The following is a 23354-nucleotide window of genomic DNA, read 5'->3' on the forward strand; positions in this document are numbered from 1 at the left end:
TGCTGACTCTATGCTGCTGCAACAGGATCTGGAAAGGTTGAGCAAATGGGCTGAGAGTGAGAGGTGGCAAGTGAAATTTAACATTGACAAATGTAAAGTACTACACATGGGAAACAGCAACCCCAGAGCAACGTATCAACTCTGTGGTACTACACTGACAGTGGTAGAGAATGAAAAGGACCTGGGGGTGGTTGTGCAGGCAGATATGAAGTTCTCTGAGCAGTGCAGACGGGCTGCAAGAGTAGCTCATGGTGTATTGTCAATGATATATAGGAATTTTTCTAGCAGGGATAAGGAGGTGATTATTCCCTTGTATAAGGCAATGGTCAGGCCACACCTAGAGTACTGCATACAGGTCTGGAAGCCTCATTTCAAGAAGGATGTAGAGCTGCTGGAACGGGTACAGAGAAGGGCAACAAGATTAGTGAATGGAACAAAGGGTTGCTCTTATGAAGAAAGGCTTAAGTTTTGCAAATTACAGTGTCTGGAGACTAGGCACCAGCGAGGTGATCTGATAGGTGTATAAAGCCTTGAATGGTTTGAGCATGCTCAATGCTGATGGGATTCTTCCTCTCGCTCAGAATAATCACCTGAGAGGGCATAAATTCAAATTGAGGAAAGACAGATGTAGGATAGACGTGCGGAAATTTGCCTTTAGCCAGTGGGTGGTTGGTTGGTGGAACAGACTTCCATCCCTTGTCGTGGAAGTTGATAGCCTAAATAAGTTTAAGGCTCAGCTGGACAGGTATTTTGAACGAACAGAGGGGTGAAGTAGTGGGGTTTTTTTTATTTTTTTTGGCTGATGCTGCATAAGCTTGCTTTCTTGCATCAAATGCCTCTACTAATGCTAATCACAGAAACCATGAATACATATGTACCATTAAGAAAATATTTGGTTTTTAGGAGCATTAGCAACTAAGGCCATATTGCTCCGGGATATGCGGTGGTCATTCTCTGACCTTTCCGCATTCTCCGTATTTGGTGCTGACGGGCTCGAACCCCGGTCTAATCAAGAAGCGTGTGCTACGCACTGCTGCTCCTTCCCACCTGGCTACGGAGGTGCCTTGCAGGAGGAGGATGCCAAAATGAATTAATGCAGAGCTGGCCAGTCAAATAGGGCAGAAAAAGATAGCAAGGTGCAATTATAGAGCAGTGAAAAGTACTGAAGTCTACAACAGCTACAAGCTGATTTGTAATAGTACCCAGATAAGGTTAGGGAGGCCAAAGCTGCATATGAGAAAGCACTGGCTAAAAGAGCAAAGAATGGGGACAGGGAATTTTTCATGTATGTCAATACAAGGAAGAAAAAAGTGAATCAGATCAAACCCTTATGCACTGGATGTGGGAAAGTCTTAGACAACCTGGGTGATGTTGAGGATGAATTGAACAGGTACTTTGAAATGTCTTTACTAAAAAAAGAGACTCTTCATGCTGGGAAGAGGCTGTGCAAGTGAGGCAGTCACATGATATTAGTGATTTTGAAATTACTGTTTATTAGAAAAAATTCCAAGCATAAAGGCAAGGCTCCAGGAGTCGATGGCACATACTTAGTAATTTTGAGAGAGGCCGTCAGGGAGCGTACTGACCCAGTGAAGTTAATTATGAGGGCATCTTTGGACTTGGGAGAGATTCCTTTGGATTGGAGAAGTGCCGACATATACCAATAAATAAATGATATATGCTGTAATTAATGGAAATATGAGCAAATCATGGTTCTAAGAGCGAAGTTGATAAATCAATCTGATTCACTTTTTATAAATCAATTAGTCTGACTTCAGTGGTAGGGAAAATCTTAGAAGCAATGATTAAGAGTGAAATCCAGGGACATTTAGATAGATACTGCATTCTGAATAACACATACAACATGGTTTTGTTAAGGGAAAATAATGTTTAAGTAACTTATTAAGCTTATGAGCTGGATGTAGGGAACAATTTCAACATAGTTTATTTGGATTTTAGTAAGGCATCTGAATCAGTCCTTCATGACAGGTTATTGTATAAGCTGGAAGACGGGGATACTGTAAAAATTCTAAGATGGATTGCTGGGTGGCTGTAGGGCAGAAGACGGACAGTTGAGATTAATGGATATTCTTCAAATTGGAATAAAGTCAGAAGTGGAGTACCCCAATGATTGGTTCTTGGACCACTGTTGTTTCTGATTTTCATAAACATCAATCAGGAAAAAGGCTTGATGTCAAAATTTGCAGACGACAAAGATTGGTGGGGTAGTTAATGAGCAGTACAATGCAGTCCTCCTTCAAGATTTGAACAGGCTGCAAGAGTGGTCAGAAAAGTAGCAGCTTTGTTTTAATGCAGCCCAATTTCGTGGTAACCCTTATAATGATCTCCTGCAGCTCAATCTTACTTGTTGGCTTCTTTTGAGCAATTTTAGATGACATTATATACCAGCAATTTTCAATAGGGTTCAAATATGTACCATTGCCGGGACAGTCCAACACTGTAATGCCAGTATTTTTGAGGTATGACTGCACCTTAAGGTGCAGTCATACCTCAAAAATGAGGGAAAACATTGGTGTAAGTGTTTTAAGCCTTGTGAGACAAGACAAACTCATCATTAAATCTAAATAGCATAAAACTTACCAATTTTGCTGTGTTGCAAGGTGCTGAGTCCTGTTGAAAAATGCAGTTTTGGACGTCTGTGTGGTGATCCCTAATAACGGGTTTCCTATTCGGCCTATTGTTTCCTACAGAAACTCGGCATTTTCATCCTTGGCCACACGTGTATATAGCATTATAAAACCCTTTAGACAGGCGATACAATTTGGGATTAAGAACTACGATACATTATTTAATAACCTTAAGGACTATAGACTTGGCAATAATGATAATTTATTCTCACTAGATGTTACCTCATTATATACGAATGTAAACGTTGAATACACATTAGATATTCTTTGGGATATGTTAAATAATAACTTGATACCGATTAATTATATGAAGCTTCCTATTAAGGAAATTTTTCACTTAATTAAACTCTTAGTTGAAGCCAAGTATATCACCTATCGAGACAAAGCATACAAATTTTTGGTTTGCCAATGGAATTAAGCCTGAGTGGCTTAATATCGGAGATCTATCTCTCAACGATTGAGCATATACATTTGAAGCCTTTTCTACCCATACCACATACTATGGGAGGTTGTTATTATTTGGTTTTTAGGAGCATTAGCAACTAAGGCCATGTTGCTCCAAGGATATGCTGTGGTCATTCCCTGACCTTTCTGCATCCTCCGTATTTGGTGGGCATGGGCTCGAACCCCAGTCTAATCAAGAAGCATGTGCTACACACTGCTGCTGCTCCTGCCCACCTGGCTACGGAGGCGCCCTATGGGAGGTATTTAGACGATGTTCTAGTTATTACTGATAGTAGTACTATCCAAGACATTTTACATTCATTTAATAATATTCATTCTAGACTCAAATTTACATCGAAAAGGGAGGATACAGATACAAAGTCATTAAATTTTCAAAATTTCATGCTTACTCGGGTCTCGCATAAAATCCAATTTAACATCCATCGAAAACCTACAAACACCGGTATGCTTCTACACTATAACAGCTATCACCCGTTCACCTACAAAAGCTCGATTATCTTTAATCAATTTCGAAATGCCTACAAATATTCAAAGACGGAATCTGTTTTGGGCTCAGAAATACAAATATTAACCAGCAGATTCTTAAACAGGGGTTATCCCCTTGCTATATTAAACTGAATTAGGGTACAAGCTAAGGATAGGATACACCAACCAACAATAGTAATATCAAAAAATACTTTATCTCTGTCCCATATGTTGAACAGTGGCACAAACAGCTTAATAGATTCTTTAAAGATACCGAATTTAAAATTGTGGCCAGGCCAATACGGAAATTACACACTATACTGAACAATCGCTCAGCCTTTTCCTCGTTCGCAACACAAATTAATGACCTGGTATACAACATTTCTTGCAATGATTGCGACTCAGTTTCTTCTCAATTTGTGTTAATCAACACGTGGCCTCGGGTTTGTGGTTCTAGTTCAGCAGCGTCAGAATTAGCCTTTCGTGCCGTTAATGAAAAACACTTTTTATTTAATGAGGCCAAAATACTTAAGTGTCCAACAACATTATATGAGACTATTAATTGCAGAAATCGTCAAAATTAAATTACATGAGAATTCTGTTAATGTTCAATTTGTGGTCTTTTAGGTGCATGCGCAAAGACAAATAATCCCATTTAAGTTTCATGCTCACCCCTATTCAGTAATTTTCATTCCTGTGATCACGACATATGGTCGAAATGTGTTGTCAGCTTCAGGAAGGAAAATGGTTTTGCAATTTTTCCGTTAAATTGATTTTTAATTATTCCTTACTGTAATGTTAGATTTTCGATTTTTTAATTGTTTTCGTTTGAATTTCTGGTGAGTATCATAGGGAAGTGTTCTATGTATCATATCGAGGTAAACTTCTCTTATTATTTTACAAATATTGATATCAACGTAGAACGTATTGAGCATTATAGCTCTGGTTCATACTAAAAAATTATATAAGTATAATACATAAATAGGAACGATAACCAGAATATTCTTGGTACATACCCTTTTGTCCCATCCAGATATCATTACTCCCTAAAAAAAAAAAAAAAAAAAAAAAAAATTATAAGCAACTTTTATTAATAAATTTACCAACTTCTTATAGCAGAAACAATTCCTTGTTCAGTTACTATTTTGTTAAGCAAAATTAAAATTACCAATTTCATAAAACTCCACATACTGTATTACACACTGAAAATAACATGATGTAGAAAACATAACAGTTCGTTATGTAAAAAAAGGAGTTCATAATGTGCTGCGCTCTCAGCACCTCAAGCTTATATATAGCTAATGGTGCAATTATTACCCATAATATTTAACTGTAATTTATCAGAGGCAAACTTTTTTGACAAGGGGGCTGAAGGAATCTGCAAGACAGATCCTAACCTAATACTACCACATTAAAGTTAAAAAAAAAAAAAAAAAACCTTCATTACTAAAGTATATTCATAAAAAATTAAATAAATAAAATCAATAAGTATACTATCTTGAAACAAATGCTATTTACCACCTTTCTCTTTTTGAAAGATGTCATTTCAGAATCATAACAAAAATTTCCAATCACAAATTAAATGAAAACCATAAAAATAAAATACAAAGTTAGTATTAGTATTAACCATATAGTGCAAGGAAGCCATAGGCTTTTCTGCACCAGCAAAAAATAAAATAAATAAATAAAAAAATAATAATAATAAAGAAAGAAAAAGCAAATTAAAGTAAACCCCCGCTATTCACGGTATCTGTATTCGCGGTCGCTGATTTAATATAAAATTAAACCTAAAAAAATGTGAATTTTAAAGCGCTGTGAATATTTTCCGCCATAAAAAACATGGGTGTGGCTAAAATTATCTTTCTCAGTCAAAACAGTGCTCAGTGGGTGGGGGGAGAGGGGTGACAAAATCGCGAGCGTGGATATTTCTCGCTAATCCTTGTTCAGTATGTTTATGCGCGTGTTGTGGAAGGTTTCGTCGTTTGCTTTTAACTTATACGCTTATAAATTGATATGCTTACAAAAGTGATACATCTACTGTTTTGCAGTGTAAAAAAGACTTTTTCGAGTGTGTTAACAGAAGAAAGTGACTTTATTGTGGACAAGTTCTTTCTAACCCGTACAAAAATATGGCTACGAATAACAAGAGAAATGTGAAACTATGAAAGAAAGGTGATGACATTAGCGAATAAAATTGAGTTATTAGACAAAATTTCTAATGGTGAAAGTGTCTCCTCAGTGGCAAAACATTATAAAATCAATGAGTCAAGGGTACGATCAATCAAAAAATCGGAAGAAAAAATCCGCCGTAGTGTCTGAAAACGCGCTAATTGCTTCAAAAATTTGCTCTGTAACTCGTGATGTTAAATTAGAAAAAATGGAAAAGGCTTTAAATCTGTGGATAGAAGACCGAACTCAAAATAAAATTCCGTTAAGTTCACTCATCATTCGTGAAAAGGCAAAACTCCTTTATCAACACTTTAGCGAAACTGGTGATAGCACTGGCGGGATAAGTTTTTTAGCTAGCAAAGATGCTGGTTTGAAAGATTCGTTTGAAATTTCTAATAAATATTACATTTAATATTAAATTGTTTCTTATTTTCATTTCGATGCCATATGCTTGCATTTCACTATGTATTGTCTATGTACATAGTCATATGAAGGTACATGTAATACATACATAGACAAAATTTTAGACTAGTTTTTCTTATATATTTCATACTTTGAAACGGAACCCCTTTATTACTATGGGAGCCACAACTCAGTATTCGCGACATTTCTCAGGAACGTAACCCCCGCGAATAGCGGGGGATTATTGTATACACTTTCCCTCCTCACATAGGTAACTATCTAGTTCACCAGTGAATGCACTCAAACTGTCAGCCTCAACTACCTACAGAGACAACTTGTTCCAGTAATCAATGATTTGCTGCCTAAAAGAGAACTTCTTACAATCCTGTAATGTGAATTATGGCCCTCAGTTCTGGAATTATTTATAACAGTGAAAATCTCACCTTCATTCATTTTACTAACTCCTCTCAGAGCCTTATATACCACAATCAGGTCTCTTCTAAGGTGCCTGGTTGCCAAGCTCTGTAGCCCACATAATCGAAGTCTTTCTTTATATGGCTGCCCCTTTGCCAATCTCACCATGCGAGTTGCCCAACGCTTTAAAGAAGCTTTGTCTATTTTACAGATGACATCTCCATACTTGGAGATGTCATCTGTAAAAAGTTTTCCAAATGCAGTATTACAATTGGCTTAAACAGCAGGATTATGACCTCCATATCTCTACAGGATAGTTTGTTAAATCATCAATATGACAACACCACGAGCTTTCCTAGCTGCATGCTTACACTGCTCAGAAAACTTCATATTTATATCTGCCCATATTATAACTCCCAGATCCCTCGACTGTTTTTAATTCAATCCCATCAAGTGTACAAGTTATTTTGAGGTTGTTATTCAACTAAGTGAAAATGTGCAAGTATACCAGAATACTTGTATGATTTCACTTAACAGTTGTTAAACAGTGATTCTGGCTGGAATGTTAGCTAACAAAGTGCCTTTTCTGATTTAATGTTAGGATTTTTTTTTTTTTTTTTTTTTTTTAATTTCATTAACACTGTTTCTCAAAAGGGTTCTGACAGTATAATTATGAAAACAGGATACCTGAGTAAGTGCATTCTCTATTTTCCTTACTTTTAACCCTCTTATTCTTGGTATTTTGACTTCTGCCATTATACATACAGGCTTTAGAGAAGAATTATCAAGTTTAGATTGTTCTGTTTAAAAAAGGATATAGTTTTATTGTGTGACGTAGCATTAGTAGAGGCATATGATGCAAGAAAGCAAGCTTATGCAGCATCAGCCAGAAAAAAAAAAAAAAACTTCCACTTCACCCCTCTGTTCGTTCGAAATACCTGTCCAGCTGAGCCTTAAATTTATTTAGGCTATCAACTTCCACAACAAGGGATGAAAGCCTGTTTCACCAACTAACTACCCACTGGCTAAAGACAAATTTCCGGACATCTATCTTACATCTGTCTTTCCTCAATTTGAATTTATGCCCTCTCAGGTGATTAGTCTCAGCAAGAGGCAGAATTCCATCAGCACTGAGCATGCTCAAACCATTCAAGGATTTATACACCTCTATCAGATCACCTTGCTGGTGCCTAGTCTCCAGACACTGTAATTTGCAAAACTTAAGCCTTTCTTCGTAAGAGCAACCCTTTGTTCCATTCACTAACCTTGTTGCCCTTCTCTGTACTAGTTCCAGCAGCTCTACATCCTTCTTGAAATAAGGCCTCCAGACTTGTATACAGTACTCAAGGTGTGGCCTGACCATTGGCTTATACAAGGGAATAATCACCTCCTTATCCCTGCTAGTAAAATTCCTGTATATCACTGATAAGACACCATGAGCTACTCTTGCAGCCCGTCTGCACTGCTCAGAGAACTTCATATCTGCCTGCACAACCACCCCCCAGGTCCTTTTCATTCTCTACCACTGTCAGTGTAGTACCACAGAGTTGATACGTTGCTCTGGTGCTGCTGTTTCCCATATGTAGTACTTTACATTTGTCAATGTTAAACTTCATTTGCCACCTCTCAGCCCATCTACTCAACCTGTCCAGATCCTGTTGCAGCAGCATAGCGTCAGTAGTGTCCTTAACAACCCTGCCAACTTTTGTATAGTCTGCAAACTTGGACATTAAGCTTGATATACCATCATCAATATTATTTATAAATACAGAAACCAACAATGGACACAACACTGAGCCCTGAGGGACTCCACTAATAACAATAGTCCACAATGAGCAGTGTCCATTGATTACCACTCTGTCTTCGCCCCCTCAACCACCCCTTTATCCATAGCAGCAATTTGCCTCCAATGCCACACTGCTCCAATTTCTGCAGCAGTCTTCCACGTGCAACAGTATCAAAAGCTGTTCTAAGATCCAAGTATATAATATCAAAGTTATTCCCTGCATCCAGTTCTTTTGTGACTGCATCGTAGTATCCAATCAAATTGGTCAGACAAGACTTTCCGTTAACAAAACCATGCTGTGTCTGAGCTATAACTGAAGTCTTGTCTAAATGATCCACCAGTATTGTTTTAACCAGTGCCTCCATTAATCTTCCTGGAACAGAAGTTAAACTCACAGGTCTATAATTACTTGTGTCGGCCTTTCATCCTCCTTTGTGAATTGGGGTCACATTTGCACATCTTCAGTCTATGGGTACCTCCCCTGAGTCCAAGGAAGCTCTCATAATTATGGCTAAGGGTTTGCTTACTTCCTTTGCTGCCTCCTTTAATATAACTGAATAGATCACATCCACCCCAGGTGCCTTTCTTGTGTTTATCTTCAACAATTTCTCCTCCAATTTACTCTCAGTTATTACAAAATTATCTAGCTTACTGCTAGAGTTGAATACACCTCTGGCATTCCCCTCACTGAATAACTCCTTGTGTGTGAATGTCGATGCAAAATATTCATTTAGTTTGTTAGCTACCTGAGCAGGATCATCAACAGTTGACCCATCGATATCGAGTGGACCAATCTGATTCATCCCCTTCCTTCTAGAGTTTACATAAGAAAAGAAAAGAACTCTCTACTGTTTTTCTTTGCATCCTTTGCCAAAGATTTCTCGTAATCTGCCTTCGCCTGCCTAACCTCCTTTGTAACTTGGTTACAGATCAACTTATATCTATCATAGGCTTCCATGTTACCCATTAATTTATATGTATCCCATGCATTTTTCTTCTCTGCCACATCTGACATCCATTTAGACCTAAACCTTGAACAATATTTCTTAGTTGGTATGTAACGCCTAGTAGCTTCCAAGATATTCTTTGAATGCTTCCCATTTTGAATTTGCTGTTGGTAACAACATCAGTTGGTCCCACTGTATAGAATTTAAATACTGTATCAGACCTCCGTAGTCACCTTTACGAAAGCAATAACCCTTCCCTTTACCCCTGATGGTAGTTACCTCCTTGAGTAAATCCCACTTCAGCACACTGTGATCACTGCCACCTAGTGGTTCCTGTATCTGCAGATTCTTAATGCATGAAGAATCACTACTGATAATCAAATCAAGAGTATTGCTCCCTCTAGTTGCTACCCGAACATGCTGATTTAGAAAACAATCATCCAATAAATCGACAAAAGCCTTGCCAGTGTATGAGTGACCAGCCCCCAAATTCCAGTCAATATCTAGGAAATTAAAATCCCCATTATAATACTCTCTGATTTACTGGCCCACTCTATTTCCCTGTACAGTTTCTTATTATACTCATCAGAGTCATTAGGCCTATAGCACACTCCTACTCTCAATTTTGATCTCCCAATGCTTATGTCACACCAAACTGACTCGACTCTGAACTGTCCAGCGATGTCGACTGGCTTCACTTCCTTGGATTTTATGTGTTTCTTAACTAATAGCATAACCCCTCCTCCCTTTCTGTCCTGTCCATCCTTTCTGTAGATGTTGTATTCCCCAAATTCCAGTTCTGCATTCCTTATATCTGTGTGACACCACGTCTCTGATATCCCAACAATATCCGCCTTTGATGCTTTGAGCAATACCTCAAATTCATCAAATTTATTTACCAAACTCCTAGCATTAGTGTACACGCAGGTATACATGCACCTGTTCCTTTTCTTAGCTACCCTAACACAACCCATGTGTTTACTTGTACCGCAATGACTCCTAGCAGTCTCTGAAATATCCTGCATCTTGTTTTCCAAGCTTCTGATCATTCCAATAGAAGCAGTGCAAGAATCATTTTCACCTCTGCCAGTGGCTACTGTTAATCTTTTAGTCCTCGTATCCCCCAAGCTAGCAGTTTTCCAACCCACCTAACACTGCCTCGATAGCATCAGTAAATATTCTTGCACCCTTTCTATTTAAGTGTATCCAACTTGACTGCCAAGGATAACACGAAACGTTTCGTCTGTAAATAAGGGTAGGTGGACCAGAGCCAGGGTGTCTGCTAAGAGCCAAAATTAATGTTTGTAAGTTCAAATGAGGAGGCAAGTTTATACAGGATCAGAAAAAAAAAAAAAAAAGTCCTACCCACTCACCTCAATCTATCCATCCCCTTCCTCTAATGATATAGCTAATTCTTTTAAAATTTATTTTCCATCCTCTTTCAATTTAATTTTACATCCCTTTGTGTATGGGCATTGTCCAATACCATATAAGGATGTCAACAGTACTGTTTACTCAATCCATAAAGTCTTAAACACTTCAATTAGGTACCCTTGAAATCTCCTAGTTTTCAAGTGCTGCAGTTTGCAGAATCAAAGTCTCTCATGTAAGAGTATGCATTTGTGTACTTGACTAATCTTGTTGCACTTCTCTGCATCTGTTCCAACAGACCGACATCCTAACTAAATGAGACTTCCAGACCTGTACGTAGTACTCATGATGTAGCTTCACCATTGCTTTATACAATGGGATAATCATCTTGTCCTTACTGCCAAAATTCCTGCACAGGCTGGCCTTCATTAATGCGATTAATTCGTCCAGCAAGCGCATCACGTAAAACCCATTAATCGAATATAATAATCAATAGGAAATATTATAATTGGTCCGCGACTTTCAGGAATGTCCATAAAGAATTTTAAAAATACCGTTTAAATAACTTTTTAACTGCATACCATGTAAAAATAAAAATTATACAATTAAATGTTTATTGCACAAAATATATAAGGAAGAAACTATATGCTATGAAAATATTTGAACACAGTCGTTTGAATAGTTGTGGCTGTCTTTTTTTCACCATACAATTTCCGATAGCCGACAACAAGCTTCTCTAGGCCCAGGCAAAATAACATGTTTCTTTCGATGTTAGGATCAACATCCATTATCTTTTGTTTAAGATCCTCTGTGATACAAAAGATTTCACCTAGTTCTTTTACCGTTATCTCTTTTGCAGTAACATTTTCATCTGGCTCACACTCTTTTTCTTCAGCTTCTTCGTGCACACACACTGTTCCTTTATTTGAAGGAGATCGTTGTCACTTAGCTGTTCTGAATGTGAATTCAGTGATTCTCAAATGTTAGCCGTACCCAAGCCTTTGATAACCAAATTAGTTATGTCTTCAATAACTTTTTGAACTGCATTTTTGAAGCCAGTAAAATCGTTTGTGCAATGGGGTAAAAGATGCTGCCTAACTGTTCTCATATTGCTGGCTGTCATTTCTTTCCATGCTGCATGAATGTTTTCAATGGCCATTCGTATGTTACATTTTTTTCCAAAATTCTGGTACAGAAATTGTACTGTTTCCTATTGTAGCTTCAAGTGCCTGTGCAAATGTTCTACAGAGATAGTAAGCCTTGAAAAGTTGCAATTGTTCCTTGGTCCATGGGTTGCAATAATGAAGTCGTATTCGCCGGTAAAAAAAACAACCTTCACATTTTCATTTAAGTCATCAAGTGCAGAAGGATGTCCAGGTTCATTATCTAAAAGTAACAGAGCTTTAAAAGTAAGATTATTTTTCTTGCAATAGGCTTCAACTGTTGGACAGAAATAAAACATAAATCAGTCTTCAAATAAGGCCTTGGTCATCCATGCTTTTTTATTTGAACGCAAAATGCTGGTGGAAGAGTTCGATGGCCATATCCTTTTAAAGCCCTAGGATTTTGTGTATGGTACACAAGCACAGGCTTCAATTTAAAATCACCTTCAGTGTTAACTCCTAATAAAAGTGTTAGTCAATCTTTTGAGACTTTATACCCAAGTTGTGATGCTTCATTTGCAGCCAAATGCAAATGAAGCAAAAACTCTGCAAAGGCCAGAAATAGCGAAGTTTTAGTGCAGTGTTAGGTTTTGGTGGTCTGTTGTTCCTCCGGCCATTTAGCCATAGGGCCCTAATGGGACAATATGTTGCCTGTCCTTCACCCTGTGGAGGCAGGCCAGGTGTAGTAGGGAGTCGAGAAGTATCTGGCTGAGGCAAACCCTGGACATCACTCAATGACAGACAGACAGGTCATATTGCTCCGGGATAAGAGGTGGTCATTCCTTGACCTTTCCGCATCTTCCGTATTTGGTGGTGACAGGCTCGAACACCAGTCTAATCAAGAAGCGTGTGATACGCACTACTGCTCCTTCCCACCTGGCTACAGAGGCGCCAGAGAGAGAGAGAGAGAGAGAATATAGCACAGCAGATACTCTTGAATCCAAAAACATACAAATTATCACATTTAGACCTAATTGAGCTATTATATAGTCACACATCTGTCCACTTATATTTATAATTTTTATACTCAGAATAAGAATAATAGACAGACAACATATATTTTTGTAGTCAGACAAGATAGGTGGGGGGGCAATTATGCTCTTAGTTAAGAAGCACATAAAATCTAAGGCAGTAACATTCAGCTGACATGGATGGCCAGTGCAGTGCTGAGTCAGTTTGGTGTGACATAAGCACTGGCAAAGCAAAAATGAGAGTAGGAGCATTAGACTTATTGACAACTATTGATAGCCTCTGATGAGTACAACAAACAACTGCAGAGAAATAGAGTAGGCCAGTAAATCAGAATCCTGGTAACATTCCTATGGCTCAGAGAATGTGTAAACATCACCATTTTGTAGATCAGAAGTTGAAATGTACTACTACAAAACTGTCAGTTTGTAGTAGCACAAGTAAAACTGTCAGTTTGGCTTCTTCACCAGGGAAGATTATGGAGTCCTTAGTTAAGGATGCAATACAAGATCATTTGTAAAGGTATGGCATTAGGAAATCACAGCAAGGGCAGATCATCATCTCACTAATCAGCTGCTATGATGTCAATAAAGCATTTAATACAGTACCACAAGAGCAGTTGCTGTATAAAGAGCAACATGACATTAAAGTCAAGTTACTACTATGGATATAGGTATGGTCAAATGGTAGGAGACAGAGCATAACTTTAAACAGTCAGTTTTTGGTTCCTTACTGCTTCTATTATTTATGTAGTTATCTCAAGGTGGTGATGTAGCTATTTCAAGTTCTATATCTAAGTCTGCCTAATGATGCAACAAGATTTAGATAAAAGTAATTGGACGGATTATGAAATGGCAGATACACTGGAAAATACAAATTCTTGTATCTGGGTAGCAGTAATCCTACAGTAGAGTAATGTATACTACTTGAGCACCAAAAACTCAATATAGTTAATAAAGAAAAAGACTTGAAAGTAACTGTATTGTCTGATATTAAGTTTTGTGAACAGTAGAAAAGCAAAGGCAGCACATGGAGTTTTGTCACTGATATATAGCAACTTTTCCAGTAGAAACAAAGAGGTGGTTATTCCATTATACAAAGCAGCGGATGGCAGGCTGAATCTTGAACATTACGGTCTTGCAAATACCATTTTATGAAAGATGTGGATTTGTTGAAAAAGGTACAGAAAAGAGTAATGAGATTAATTAAGGCAACAGAGAGAGGTAATCTTATCAAGAGACTTGAGTTTTGTAAGCTACAGTGTTTGGAAAACTGGTATCTGCAGGGCAAGCAGATACCTGGTTTCCAAACTTGACCTGATTTAGGTGTTTAAGGCCTTGAAAGGTTTGCACAAAGCAATTTTTATGCTTAGTCACATGACATACAAGGAGGCATAAATTTAAATTGAGAGGAAATTATACATTTGATGTCCAAAAAATTTCCTTTAGTATTAAACTACTGGAATGAACTCCCCTCTACTCTTGTGGAGGCTGGAAATTTATATAAATTTAAGGAAGGACTGGATAAATACTTGAAAAAATAAGAAAATGAAAGGAGAAAATGACATTGGTTACAATATATTATTATTTTTTAAACTTTAAATCTGATTTAATTAATTATTGTATTTGGTTTTTGGTTTTTGATTTATTTTTTATTTTTTTATTTTTGGCTGATGCTACATAAATTTGCTTCTTTGAGACATGGAATCATTATTCCTTGTTTTTAAATTCACAATATTTTAATTATAATTTGGTCCCCTTGTCCTTGTACCTTTTAGTGGCGTATTCAGGTTTAATGTACAGTGGAATGGCTCTGCTCAGTACAACATACATGATGATATCTTTGTCTGATGTCATTTGGATTTATTTTTCCATAGCCTAGCTTCTGACTGATGAGGTGGCAATTACCACTAAAATGGCTGCCTAGGGAGTGTCAACCGTTTCATAAACTGGACAGGTACTGAACTGCTGGAATTCCTCGAGGTTTATACCAAAGGTAAGGACTTTCAATTTATGACGTTTAGAGACATAAGCACATTTGTGCATTTCTACTTAGTGCCATTCATTTAAAAACATATTCAAATTTGACATTCACATCAAATAATACAATTATAGCAAATGGCACTTCATACAAATCCAGAAAAGAAAAATCAAAATGCTGACAGGTTTGTATATTTAAGTTTTTGAGAAAATACAGCTATAGACATACCTATTAAAGAAGAAAAAATCTGTATGATTCTATATAGGGCAAATCTTGGTTCTGGATTGTTAAAAATTGCTTTGGTTCATGACAGTTCACAAAAATCAATAAAAGTAATAACACTTAGTCCAACAATTTTGCCACCACTGAAAAATATTATGGAATTCCTCCTTAAAAGTCCAAAGTTTTGGCTTTTTTCTTTTTTATGTGAAAACATCTTTGGTGGCACCTACTAAATTTTGGACTGAAGTAACATCAATTTGTCACGAAAAAGGAATGCAGAAATGACGTCATTTGCATCGTTTCCAACTCGCACTGGCGAAAAAGGAGCGTGAAAATGCAACGAGGAAATGACAATTTCTGTAAAGGTCACCAATCTTCACATTTATTTTAGGTATTTTGATTTATATATATTGATTATGAAATAAGAAAGCTTTTGTATTGTAAATATTTCATTGATCATTCACAAATTGCCATAATTTCAGCTGGAAGACAAGAAACAACAGATTTATGATAGCTAAATGTCTCTGGAAAATAGTGTTGATTGAGGTACCCAATCTTATAGTTGAAATGGAGGGATTAGTGTTGAGAGTTAGATCGAATGTTTCTTGCAGGAAAGCAATTAATGGTTTAGTCTCTTCCAATCTGAAGTTAACATTGAAATCACTGCTCATCATGGGTATTTTATGTAAATATTTCTTTAACAGCACTGCACCTTGAATTCAGTACGACAGCAAAACAAAATGAAGTCAATTATATCCTGTATGTCACTGTTAGGAGAAATATAGACAACTGTTGTAAATATCACATGGTTGTTGGTTAACACTTAAGTTCCTTGTTCTTAAGTGATCCTCTACAGCTATGTCGTAAATGTCAACATCAGGAAATGCAGTGCATATCAATGGTGTATCTTTAGCAGCTGATTTCTCTGTCATTTTCCACACTGAATTGTAAAAGCACCTTGAGAACTTTTGTTACACCTTGTAAGTGTAAAAGCAAACTGCAATCCAACAGATCATGAAAAAAAACCCTTAAACTGTAGGAATTTTAAGGCATAAATAGATTATTATTATTCATTTACTGATGGGCTCTAGTGCTTTTACACAGGTAATATTGCTAAAGAAGGGTCTAAACTTCAAAAAGCTACAAAAATAGTGATATCAATGGCTATAGGAAACTAAGGAAGAATGCATAATTTGTTTTAGTAAATAAATAAATAAAAGTTCACTTACCATAGATAATCCCATGCCTTTATAACTGTACAGAATATTTGTAAGTAATTTAGAAGCAGCAGCTACAGAAATTCGTTCCCTATTTCTCAGTTCATAGATCCTGTTAAAAAAAATAAATAAAATAAAATTAGCACGTGCATGTGCGTGCACACGCACAAAATTAAATAGCATATAGAATTAATGTAATTTTTTTAAAAAATTATATTAATTCTATATGCTATTTAATTTTACAGTCAGTGTAAAACAGACTGTAAAATTTAAGTTTAACAGTCAGTGTAAAACAGACTGGTCAATATTTTACTTGTCATAATATTGAGTGGGGTAATGCTTCTTATCAGAAGCAGCTTTTTTTTTTTTTTTTTTTTTTTTTTTTTGGTAGTTGTTGGCGCATCGGCTTCTGTGGCCATATTGCACCTCCCAAGGTTTTTGCAGTACTTTGATCCAAGCCCGAGGCGGGAATCGAACCCGCGACCTTTGGGTTGCCGGGCAGGTACTTTACCCACTCGGCTAGCCCGGTCGGCGATCAGAAGCAGCCTGAGTGCGACAATAGCTTTCCCGGATTCAGACATTTCACATGCTAGTATAGAATCTGTATGGTATGAGATAGTTGGAAACAAAGGTATAATGCGAGTAGGAGTAATCTACAGACCAGGTGATTGTGAAGATTATGGCAAAAGCCTCTACATGCAAATGGAATGGGCAAGTAAGTGTCAATGTCTTATTATGGGCGATTTCAATTTGCCTCTAATTGATTGGAGTAAATGGGAAGGAAACTCGACATGGGGAACAAAATTTTTAAATCAACTAGATGACTGTTATTTGTATCAACATGTCAGGGAAAGTACTAGAGAAAAGAATATCGTACACCTCATCATCACCCATGAATCAGATGACATAACAGGGCTGAGAGTAGAGGAACCAGTAGCAGGAAGTGATCACAGAGTTCTATGGTGGATGATGAAGAGAAAGTGAGGTAGCAGCAGTAAAAGGCAAAGGAATGGGTTTTAATTTCAGAAAAGGAAATTACAATGCCTTAAGGTACTACATGGCCTCTATTAACTGGGTAGATATCACGCAGAGAATGAATACATTTGAACTGTGGTATGCTTTTAACACATTAATCACAGATGCCTTGAATGCGTATATACCATTAAAAATAATACTCCATGAGGAGGGTTCCAAGTTGGATGAATAGTGAAGTTGCCACATTACTTGAGCAGAAAAAGGTGGCATGGAAAAGTTACAGAGCAATAAAAAGTACTGAAGCCTATAACAGCTACAAGGTGATATGTAATAGAGCCACAGAAAAGGTTTGACAGGCAAAGGCAGTTTATGAGAAATCACTAGCAAATAGAGCAAAGAAGGGGGGGGATAAGGAATTCTTCACATATATAAATGCCAAGAAGAGCAGGACAAACCAGATCGGACCTTTACATAAGGGAAAGGGGATAGTATTAAATACACTAGCCGCCATTGCAGATGAACTCAAGATTATTTCGTGAAAAGAAACTTTCGAGCCTACAGGCCATTAAGGCTTCTGGAGTTGATGGAATATACCCTATAATCTTAAGGGAGGCGGCAAGTGAGTGCATTGAACCATTGAGGATAATTATGCGAGCATCACTAGACTCTGGGAAGATTCCCTTGGATTGGAAAAGTGCCAATGTATCTCCCATACATAAGGGTGGCTCTAAGAGTGAAGCTGGAAATTACTGACCTGTCAGTCTGACTTCAGTGGTAGGGAAAATCATGGAGGCAATGATCAAGGGTGGAATTTAGGATCATTTGGATCAAATTGAAATTCTCAAGGATACTCAGCATGGTTTTGTAAAGGGAAAATCATGTTTAACAAATCTGGTTCGTTATTTTGAAAGGGTCACTCGCGGGCTGGATTTTGGGAATAATTTCGATATTGTTTATTTAGATTTCAGCAAAGCTTTTGACAGTTCCACATGAGCGGTTGCTTTATAAACTGGAACAGGTTGGAATCACTGGGAAAATCCTTGGATGGATAGCAGGATGGCTTCAGGGCAGGAGGCAGAGGGTTGTGATAAATGGCTATTCCTCAGATTGGGTTGATGTAAGACGTGGGGTTCCCCAAGGATCAGTATTAAGACCACTGTTGTTTTTAATTTTCATAAACAACATCGATGAAGGGATAGAGGGCGTGATGTCTAAATTTGCAGATGATGTTAAAATTGGTAGAGTAGTTAATGATCACTATCAAGCTGAGCTTCTTCAGAGAGACCTAGATGGACTTCAGGAATGGTCAGAAAAATGGCAGCTATGCTTTAATCCAACAAAGTGTAAGGTATTACACCTGGGAAACAGTAATCCCAAAATAACTTATTCACTTGGTGGAGTTCAACTAAACCCAGTACTGGAGGAAAGGGACTTGGGTGTTACGATATGGTCAGACATGAAATTCTTTGAGCATTGTACACAGGTTGCAAGGAAGGCCCATGGTGTCCTATCGATGATCTATCGAACTTTTGCAAGTAGAGATAGGGACGTGATAATCCCATTATATAAAGCTTTTGTTAGACCACACTTGGAATCCTGTGTTCAAGTATGGAGACCGCACCTAAAGAAAGACACTGAGCTTCTTGAAAGGGTGCAAAGACGAGTAACTCGCCTGGTGAGATCAGCAAAAGGGTGTCCTTATGGAGAAAGACTTCGAATATGTGGGTTGCAGAGTTTGGAAACTAGACACTTTAGAGGAGATTTGATTGAGGTGTTTAAGGCTCTGAGAGGCATCAGTAAAATGAATGAGGACGAAATTTTCAAGGTTATAAATGATGCTAGAACTGGGAGACATAAATTCAAGTTAAGGGGGGAAATGTTTAGATTGGACTGCAGGAAGTTTTATTTTAGCCAGCGAGTTATAAATTACTGGAATAAGTTGCCTACATGGGTGGTAGAGGCTGACAGTTTGGGGAAATTCAAAGGTCATCTAGATAGTACCTTCGGGTCAGGGAAGCGCATAGGATGATAGGTTTAATTTCCTTTTCTTTTACTAATTATTATTATTTATTTATTTATTTATATTTTTTCGTCCCCCCCCCTTCTTTTTGCAGGTGCAACATAAGCCATAGGCTTTCTTGTGCCATGCGGCCATTGCTAATACTAATAAGTGAGAAGAAAATATATTCCTATATACAATTTTATCTGCAAACTCCAAATACATACATACATAAGTATTATTAGAGACATATGATGCAAGAAAGCAAGCTTATACGGCATCAGTCAAAAAAAAAACAACATTCCCATTTCACCCAACCATTCACTCCAAAAAGGTTTGTCTAATTCTGCTTGAATTTATTTAAGCTGTTAACTTCCACAACGAAAGATGGAAGTATCTGAACAACAGGAAGAATCCCATCAGTGCAGAGCTTGCTCAAAAAATTCAAGGCCTTATACATCTCAATCAGATCACCATGCAGGTGCCTCATCTCCAGACTCTGCAATCTGCAGAACTTAAGGCTTTCTTGATAACAGCAACCCTTTGTCCCACTCACTAATCTCACTGCCCTTCTCTGTATTCGTTCCGGCAACTCTACATCTTTCCAAAAATGAGGCCTCCAGATCTGTATGCAGGACTCAAGGTGCAGCCTGACATTGCCTTATACAAGGGGATAATCACCTCCTTATCCCTGCTGGCAAAATTCCTATATATCACTGACAAGACCCCATGAGCTACTCTTACAGCCTTTAAGCACTACTCAGAAAACTTCATATCTGACTGCACAATTACACCCAGATCTTTTTCATTCTTCACTACCCTCAGTGTAGCACCACACAGTTGGTATGTTACTACTACCTGGGGTTACTGCTACCCATATACAGCACTTTGCATTTGTCAATGTTAGCTTTCAGGTGCCACCTCTCAGCCCATCTGCTCAACTTTTCCAGATCCTATTGCAGCAGCATACTGTCCTTAACAACCCTACCAACTTTCATATTGTCTGCAAACTTGGACATTAAGCCTGATATACCTTTACTAATATCATTGATAAATACAGAAAATAGCAATGGGGCCCAACACAGACCCCTGAGAGAGACCACTAATAACATTAGTCTATGAAGAGCAGTGTCCATTGATTACCACTCTGTCTTCTCCCACTCAGCCATTCCTTTATTCATAGCAGCAACTTGCCCTTAATGCCATACTGCTCCAATTTGTACAGTAGTCTTCCATGTGCAACAGTATCAAAAGCTTTCCTGAAATCCAAGTATATGATATCAATTTTTTGCATCTAGTTCCTTTCTGACCACATCATAGTATCCAATCAAATAGGTCAGACAAGACTTCCCCTTAGCAAACCCATGCTGTCTGAACTATAACTGCAGTCTTCGCTAGACGAAACTGCAGTGCTTGTTTAACCAGTTACTCCATTATTTTCCTCGGAACAGAAGTGAGGATCTCTCCCGAGTTGAAGGATGCCCTCATAATCATGGCTACGGGCTTGCTTACTTCCTTTGCTGCCTCCTTTAATATAACTGGATAGATCCCATCCACCCCAGGTGCCTTCCTTATGTTTAACTTCAACAATTTCTCTTCCACTTTGCTCTCAGTTATTACAAAATCCTTTAGCTCTCCATTTACAGTTTGATAAACTTCTGGCATTCCCCTCCCTTAATAACTCCTCACGTTTGAATGTAGATGCAAAATATTCATTCAGTTTGTCAGCTACCTCAGCAGGATCATCAACAATTGAACCATTGATATCAAGTGAATCAATCTGATTTATTCCCTTCCTTCTAGATCTCACATAAGTAAAGAAGTCTTTACTGTTTTTCTTTGTATCCTTTGCCAAAAAAATCTTGTAATCTGCCTTCGCTTGCCTAACCTCCTTTGTGACTTGACTACAAACTATCTTATATCTACCATAGGTATCTGTGTCTCTTGATAATTTATATGCATTTCATGCATTTTTCTTCTCTGCCACGAGTCTCATAAGTTCATCTGACATCCATTTAGGCATAAACCTTGAACAGTATTTCTTAGTTGGTATGCCCAGTAGCTTCCAAGATTAATTCTTTGAAAGCATCCTATTAAAAGGTCCAACTGATGATGTTGGCAACATCATCAGTTAGGCCCACTGTATAGAATTTAAAAACTGTCCGAGACCACTGTAGTCACCTTTATGAAAGCAAGAACCTTCCCTTTACCCCTGACGCTAGTTATATCTTTGAGTAAATCCCACATCAGTACACTATGACCAATGCCACCTAGTGGTTCCTTTATCTGCAGATTCTTAATGCATGACTAATCACTGCTGATAATCAGATCACAAGTATTACTCCCTCTGGTTGCTTCTTGAACATGCTGCTGCAGAAAACAATCATCCAATAAATACATAAAAGTCTTGCTCAAATTAAATGAACTTGAGCTTTTGATCACGTGAACTAACACTGATTTACTAAGATATGGTACCACTCAGGAGATATAAAATGAATGAATTGTGCATTTAGGAGAAAAAGGGAGGAGTGGATGGGTAGGAAAGCGACGCTTCTCAACAAAAACTGCCTGAAGGTGGCAAAAATATTCCCAGTCAGATCATGGTAATGCAGATGTTGATACAGTGTGGCAAGAAATGTTGTTTGTTATTTGGTTTTTAGGAGCATTAGCAAATAAGGCCATATTGCTCCGGGGATATGCGGTGGTCATTCCCTGACCTTTCCGACTCCTCCATGGGCACAGGCTCAAACCCTGGTCTAATCAAGAAGCATGTGCTATGCACTGCTGCTCCTGCCCACCTGGCTACGGAGGTGCCGTGGCAAGAAATGACTCGTGGTAAAGAGAAGATGACAGCTGGAGTATGTTGCATGCTACATGAGCTTCACTCTAAGATCGTTGTAGATTGCACAGTTAAAGAGCAGCTGACTTCAATCTTTTGTATTCCCGCAGCTGCAGAGATCGGTGTGATGCAAGCGAAACTGATAGCCCGGGAATATCATAAAAATATCTTCAAGCAGATTATACTTGCGAGTACAACTGTCTTATTATAGTTCTCACTAAGGAGCCCAACTGTAATGTAAACTTGGGAGTAAGAAAACCAATAGCAGGCAGTGACCACAATAAAATAAAATAGGTTGTATCTAAAGAAATCTACATGGTTAAAGGTAAAGGCAGGAGTTTCAATTTCAAGAAAATGGGCTATAAAGGAATGAGATATTTCTTGGGCTTGATTAAGTGAAGTGGCCACTGTATGGTATCAGGCACAAATACACTATGAAAAATATTCAAGGGATTTATCCTTAAAGCCACAAATGTATTAGCACCAATGGTCAAGTTCTGTAAATGTAAGATATCAAAATGGATGACAGGTGAGGTTAAGAGTTTAACTGAGCAAAAGAAACAACATGCATTAGTTATAGACAGTCAAGAAATTCTGATTTGTATGAGCATCATAAGAGAATATGAAACAAGGCCACTAATAGTATAAGATGGGCAAAAGCTGATTACAAGGCAGCACTATCAAAGAGAGCTAAGAACAGGGAAAGTCCATAGAAACACCCTGCATAATCCTAAGTGGTTTTCAGATGAGGTGAAACAATACTTCTTAATATTTACAGCAAGCTCAAATCTTTGAGGAATGTTAAGGGATCAGATCGCTGTAAATAAGTGTTATAATGATCTTAGATGGGCATTTGCTAGAAAATGCTACTGAGGTTAAAAGAGGGCAAGTCTTCAGAAGTTGATATATATATTCAGTTAAAGAAAAAGGCTGCATGTGACTGTATTACATCACTGGAAATGTCAATGAGAGTGCCTTTAGACTCTGGGAAGATCTTGTTGGTTTGGAAAAGTATAAATGTCTCTCCAGTTCACAAAGGTGGCAATAAAGAGGAATTAAGTAACTATAGACCAATGAGCTTGACTTCAGTAGTAGGCAGTATTGTGGAATCTGTGGTTAAGTATGTGATTCAGGACTATCTCAACAAGAATGCTATCCTAGCATGGGTTCATTAAAGGGAAGGCATGCTTGCCCAAATTGGTAAATTACTATGATGTAGCCACTCTTGATTTTTTAAGGAGTCCTTATATGCTGTAATGTAATAACTAGATCATATGTATAGCTTAGCTTAATTTTCAGCACTCACCTCATAGTAATCTGCTT

General features: G+C 37.7%; 1 protein-coding gene across 1 annotated transcript in view; it reads right to left on the reverse strand.

Annotated features, from left to right (window-relative positions):
- The window catches only part of LOC150078660 (proteasome subunit beta type-5-like), a 105067-nt gene that overhangs the window by 19695 nt on the left and 62018 nt on the right, over nt 1–23354 (reverse strand). The window contains exons 4-5 of the mRNA XM_090384059.1: nt 16231–16330; nt 4595–4624 (exon numbers count right to left, since the gene is read on the reverse strand). Of these exons, the coding sequence (XP_090240185.1) occupies nt 4595–4624; nt 16231–16330 (130 nt within the window). The remainder of the gene's footprint in view (nt 1–4594; nt 4625–16230; nt 16331–23354) is intronic.

The sequence above is a fragment of the Mastigoproctus giganteus genome, chromosome 10, assembly GCF_048544385.1.
Source record: "Mastigoproctus giganteus isolate SK-2022 chromosome 10, ASM4854438v1, whole genome shotgun sequence".
NCBI classification, from domain to species: Eukaryota; Metazoa; Arthropoda; class Arachnida; order Uropygi; family Thelyphonidae; genus Mastigoproctus; species Mastigoproctus giganteus.